The sequence below is a fragment of the Cyprinodon variegatus genome, unplaced genomic scaffold (genome assembly GCF_000732505.1).
Source record: "Cyprinodon variegatus isolate N-32 unplaced genomic scaffold, C_variegatus-1.0 Scaffold725, whole genome shotgun sequence".
Classification (NCBI taxonomy): domain Eukaryota; kingdom Metazoa; phylum Chordata; class Actinopteri; order Cyprinodontiformes; family Cyprinodontidae; genus Cyprinodon; species Cyprinodon variegatus.
This window is the reverse complement of record NW_015151178.1, coordinates 400,089-406,665: the sequence shown is the minus strand read 5'-3', so window position 1 is coordinate 406,665 and position 6,577 is coordinate 400,089. Positions and strand designations below refer to the sequence as shown.

Here is a 6,577-nt window from a genome sequence, read left to right as displayed (position 1 = left end):
ATCAACATATAAAAATATGAATTTTCGGGGGATTTCGTAGCATAACGATGACATATAGCAATATTTCATTAGTTAAAGAGATTGATATGGTGTTTTTAAATGGCAATATATCAGCATATGAAGATATTGGGATATTTTAATGTATCAATATTTTTTCCCTCGTCTATAGAAGTTTTTAAGTCTGTAAAAAAGAAGTTTTGAGGAAGAAGAAGAAGTAGTATTTTTATTTTATTTTTTTTGACTTTAGAAACTCAGAAGCTGATCAAATATCGGGTTAAATATCGGTGGGGTGGCCGATGTCCGATATTCAGTTTTAAGGCCGATACCGATAGGGGGCCGATTATATCGTGCATCCCTAATAAAGACTACTCTCCCCATTATCGTCCACCATGATTATTGTTTGTCTTGCCGCTTCTGTGTTGCAAGATGAAAAATAGTGACCTTTGCTGAGTATTTATGGAATACAGCTCAGGTGAATGGGACCTGGCCGTTTTCTCAGGTCGCATTGGAAAATATCAGATACGCATCGGATTCAGGACCACATAGCCAAGTGGCCTGGGTCCCATTGGAAAAAAAAGTCAGATCAGTGTTGACTGTTATGAAAAGATTAGATACAGGTCGCATATGGGAAAAAAAAAAACTATTGGATTTGGGTCACTTCAAGCTGCTGTGTGAACATAGCCGAAGACACTCTGCGAGATGGCTGCCACATAATCACTGGTGGTGGATTGGGGTTATAAATGACACCAGGGAGAATATATCTGAAAATAATGTGATAAAACCCGACATATTTGAGAACTTCTGCTCATGAATAAATGAGTAATAAGAAAGTTCAGGGGTAGTATACGATTTTCCACAGAAAGTCGTCTCTGTCAGTAAAGAGTATATAACAAGTATAAAGTGAAATAAATACCCTGTTACACCAGACTCTGAACAGAACTCAGATGACCCAGCTTTTAAACGCACCATGAACACACGAATCTGGGAGTTCTCTGAAAGTGTGAAATGTGCCTCAAAATCCTTCGTGCTCTCGTAACCTGATTACTGTATAGCTGTCATTTTGTCCATGAATTTAATGGTTTGTATTTATAGGATATGGAAGTAAATCTGTGTCGCTGGGATTTGAATTAAAAATGCCACTGAAATTTAAATGTTGTATGCTTGTACTTACTGTTTCAGTGTTAAAATATATTCAGAACACATTTTTGACCTAAAAAAATTTATTGTCATTATTTCTACACAGTTGAAATTTCATTTGTTACTTTCTCTTCAAGCTAAAAATTCACATTACTGATATAATACTTATTTTTCAGTTTAATTTATGTTTAGTAATGATTTTTTAGCTGGAAGAGAAAATAACAAATTAAATTTCAACTGTGTAGAAATAATGACAATGAATTTTTTTAGGTCAAAAATGTGTTCTGAATTTTTTTAACACTGAAACAGTAAGTACAAACATACAACATTTAAATTTCAGTGGCATTTTTAATTCAAATCCCAGCAACACAGATTTACTTCCATAATAGGAACCTTACTGAATTCGTAAATATCAGATTTGTGTATTTTTATTTCGCACTCATAATTCTTTATATTTGTTTTTGAACATGTTTCTCATATCTGCTGTTGTGGTAAATACCTTTTATTCTTTATTTGTTTAAACTTTATTGCCTTAAACACAGATTGACAGGCAAATAGTATCACAAAGAGGAACAGAGAAAAAACAGAAAGAGAGAAAAAAAACTAAGTAAAAATAATAATAATAGTTAGGTCTAATCTGATAGACAAGAGCAGTACTGTAAAGGATATAGCACATATCTTATCTAGGTCTGTACTCTAGAAAAGGATATTTTAGATTCAGAAAAAGCCATAATAATAATAAAAGTAGTGATTGTATTTATACAGTATTTGTATAAGATACCTAAGCAAGATAAGCAATATATAGGTCTATCTTCCCATAAATACAGATACTTTCAGCTGTAATTGGGCAGTCATATATACAATCATGTTGTAAAATTCCGCTTGATTAAAAGCAGAACTCACAATATACTCAAGGGGAATTCTGTCGCAGGAATCATGTAAAATATGTTACATTATTAATTTGATACGAAAGTAAAAATATCCAACCACTTGGTAAGAATTTTGTTGATATTTAGTAGCAATGGTTTATTAAAAAAATACAAATAAAAAATAAAAATCACAATCCTACACAGAATCAAAAGTTCATTCAATAGTAATTCGGTATAAACAGATCATTAACCAAAAATCCTTCATAACCAGTTTATAAGTCATACTCAGAACACTCAATTTATATCAGCAAAAAAGCCCTAAAAGCTGAAAGTCCAGAACTGCCCATTCTTTTTATTTTTAATAATAATGTCCACAAAGGAGTTCCATATCCTCTGAACTCAAAACAAAGTTCTGGAAGTGTTCAAGTCCAAAGTAATGTTCCAAAATGAAAAATCCAAACTTCAAACCCCCCAAAAAAAGATAAGATAAAAGAGGCACCACCAAAAATCCCAAAAGGAAAAATAAAGTCCAGATCTCACGGGGAGCGTCTTTCTTTCCCCTCAGCGGCGTCTTCTTGCACCGGGCGGAGTGCTCTGGGTGCAAACTCCGATCAGTTTCTAAATTCCTGTTCTGCGGCGCTGGGAAGAACTTTGATTGCTGTTTTATCTTTGTTTTTTTATTTTTATTTCATTTCTACCATTTTTAACTAGTTTTAACATACAACCAAAGCAAAAACTCCCTCTGACAGTGCGCGTCATCCTCTCCGGTCCAGCCGCGCGCGCTGACGCACACGCCCCTTTTTATTAACAGCTGTTCTCCACACCAAAAACAAAACTGCATTTTAATGCCCAGCGTCAGTTTAAACCAGAGGAGATTCGAAATAATATTACCAATAAAACAATAGCTGTTCTATCAAACAGTTTGTTATCTGTACACTTATGCAAGAAAAGAAAATAACGTGTTACAATGTAAACACGTTTTACTTTCTGTATCAATTCAATTTTTTCTTACATGCATTTATTAAACCTACACAAATTCAATTAAGTAATAAAATGTAATTATACATCATAAAATGGCCAGTCCATCCCAGCACTGGTAGAAAATGCGCTATTTGGGATCAGATCTCTACTGCGCGCAGGAGGATAAACAATGAGGAAACAGAAAGTGCGCTTTTTATAGAAGGAAGCGGTGAAAGGATTATTCTAGGTTAATACTGCAAATGTTAAAAACATTGCAAACTTACCCTTTGTGATTAAATATAAGTACCAATTTAACTGTGTGACGAAATTAGAAATCTGCGTAAACCAATCAGCTTTTTAAAAAATTTTAACACCTTTTATTTATCCACTCTGGGTCTGAATATTTTCAAATACACCTTAAAGATTTAAGGGCAATGCACAGAAGCCCCTTCACCTCTGAAATGCAGCACTGTCAGCTTTAACAGTCAGTAGAGAAATTTGTTAATCAGTCTTTTAATTAACTCTGCATTTTAATCGTCATTAAAGAAAAGTGAAGATCAGAACTCACCTTCCAACCACTGAGCAGGTCTCTGAGTCTGCAGCTACAGCACCTTTCAAAAAGATGCCGTCTGGACATCTGGAGCTTTCTGCACTTCTTAATAATCTTAATTTTGGGGAAACCTCTGAGCATATGTCAAAGTCCGAGGGATGCTTATTCTTGGAGAAAATAATGACCGCAAAGACAAAAACAGTGAAAACCGCGATAAAACAGATGATGGGCTTCTTGACAATAAACCTTCGTGTCATGCTAGACAAAGATCCCTCCATGGCTTCAATGGCCTTCTGCTCTGAATGCAGCCCAGGTTCAGAAATCAAACTCCTGCATTAGTGATTAAGTACATCCGCTTTGACACAAGCTTCAAATGCTCACCTGGTTATACCAAAGGGGGCGGGGACAGGTGTGTCTTTTATCTTCTCAATAAAACTCTTAAAGTAAAAAGAAGAAAACAGTTCTAGAGTTACTACCGGGCACAAAAGTCCTTTTTTTTTCCACAATTATACATTGCTCAATATAAAACACAAACAAAACAAGTAATTACACTCCATGTCAAAAACTAAGGAATCCAGTCTTAGATCATTTTTAACCAAAACTTAGGGACTCAGGGCTTTACCCAGACCTTACAGCCAAGTGAGCAATTTGACATTTTAGGAATCTTGCTAAAACTGTCAGAGATTTTAAGTCAAAAAACAGACAATTGTTTCACCTAATGTATTGTGAAAATGTACAAAACATTGGAACTGTGTTATAAAACTGGGGGCTTCAATTAAAATTGGCATTGTTATATTTCATGAAAAATATAAATTCCATAATATCTTGCACAAAACTGTTAATAATTACATTTTTAAATATTAATTGAACGTTTATAGCAAAGTGGACTGATTGTAAATAACAATACATAGACTAAAATTTTTAAGCATCAACTATATACTCTCTAAAGTTCAACACTTGCTATGTATCATGAATTCAAAGCGGTCAATATAATCCCCTTTTAATGCTTTTGTAAATCTTACTAAAAACAATCTAATTATTTACCAGATCACAGTAATATACATCATGCCAAAAGAACTCATGCAACTATAGGTTGAAGTATTTGTTTTTCTAGCTCATTTTATGACTGATTTATTCATTTGAGCATTTTCCAGCATTTTTTTAATGTATTTATTTTTATTGTCATTACACTGTCACAAGTACAGTGCAACAAAATTGACTCCCTGCATTTAACCCATCCCCTTGGAGAGCAGTGGGCTGCCATTGCGCGGCGCCCAGGGAGCAGTGTGGGGTTAAGGGACTTTGCTCCGAGAGCAAGAGTGGCAGTCAATGGGAGCGGGGCTGTGGTTGACATGATGTAGAACAAATATGATACAAATAAAAATGAGACCTGCCTTTTCTCAAGTATGTCTTTACTACTGCTGTTCAAAAAATACTTATTTTCGAGAATAAAAAAAACTACTTTGAGTCATGTTTGAACTGATGCAGCTTATGCTGTGTTTTACTCACCCAATTTTCATTTATAATTTCATTAACACATGTAATATGGGCTTACAGTTCCTCAGTTATTTTGTTTTCCTTTTGGGTATGCAATATATGTGAAGATTACTTCAAATTGGGTAGGTGTTAAATGGCCACAAGTCAACAAAATGTCTATAATGTAGAATTGTATGCAGGATTTATTTACTTAAAAAAGCATCATCAATCAGAGATAGTTGCTGGTTAAGTAAATATAACTTTAAAATGGTATCTGTTACTTGTAAATTCTCCAACTGCTGTTAAATTAAATTCAATTGAAAAATATTTTATTAATCCTAAAAGAAAGTAAAATAATGTAAGCCAGCAGTGATACTGATGTCTGCAGGGAGGAAGGATCTCCTGAACTGGTCTGTCCCACAGTGGATCTTTTGTTGCTGTTCAACAGTCTCATGAGGAGGATGCAGGGGATGTTAATGGTGTTCTTCTTGGGAAATCATGTTCAGAAGATGTGGAGGACCGGCCAGAACAGAATCAGCCCTATTTATTAGATTGTTAAGCTTCTTTAGGTCATTTGTTCTGATGCAGTTACTATATGACTGTTGTCAACAATAACTGACATCTTCAACAAGTCATAAAAAGAATCCAGAACGAGTTACAATTACTTTTATTTTCCCACCTTCTTCTAGTCATCAGTGCCAGATTATTCTCGAGCCTGTGGTGAGAGTTTCTCTAGCGTACCTAAGTGTTACTGATTGCCTGATCTAGACCCGTTCTGCCTTTGGACCTCGCCTGTCCCTTTTCTGATCTGTTTGCCTAACCTGTCTTCGGACTCCTGCTGGATTCTGCCTACTGTATTTACCGAACTTGGAACGTACTCCTGACACGTTCTGGATTCCCCTTCGGAACCTCTTCGGACCTCTGATCTCCTGGTTCTGACCCCCGAGCATGTTGAATAATTAGAATAATGCTGTAATAAAGATTTGACCAAGTGTTTCAGTTTGGCCTGGGATTTCCGGTTGGCCTTCATTTCTACCATTCTTCAAGGAACAACAAGCTTAGCTGGGTTTGTTTTCCTTCTTTATAAGTTGTTTCTTCCCTTGTTTTTGAAACCACCCAAGCGTCACTCTCACTAGTCCTGCAGTCACACTATCGCTTATCGCCTAGACTAACTAGGTCACAGTAATTTATTCAGTTAGCAGCCCTCTAGATCAGAAAGCTATCACAGCTAAACATAAACAAACAGCTGCCTGGAAAAATGTACAGTTATAGATTTTTAAAAGTTGTATTTATCTGTCCTAAAGCAATTTCAGAGAAGCAAAAAACACGTGATTTAGTTTGCATGGTATTTTTTTAATATAAAATCTTCTATATTTCTTTCACTCAATACAAAGAGGTAAAAAGATGCTTTTTTGAGACTTCGGTTATAGATCTATGGTTTTGACATAACGATTTAGGTATAGTGTTAAAATTGTTTGCTAAAGGACAGACACAATACATGCTAGGAAAAATCGACTCAGTTGAGCTGAAAGATATTCTAACCACCTGTTAAGATAAAAGCTGCTTTGTTTACATTGTTCACATT

The 6,577-nt window shown here is 35.1% G+C and overlaps 1 protein-coding gene across 1 annotated transcript in view; it reads right to left on the bottom strand.

Moving 5' to 3' along the window:
* Window positions 1–5,942, bottom strand: part of LOC107097804 (gamma-glutamyltransferase 5-like) — a 14,155-nt gene extending 8,213 nt beyond the window's left edge. The window contains exon 1 of the mRNA XM_015395100.1: window positions 5,855–5,942. Coding sequence (XP_015250586.1) covers window positions 5,855–5,942 — 88 coding nt within the window. The remainder of the gene's footprint in view (window positions 1–5,854) is intronic.
* Window positions 5,943–6,577: the final 635 nt, after the last annotated feature.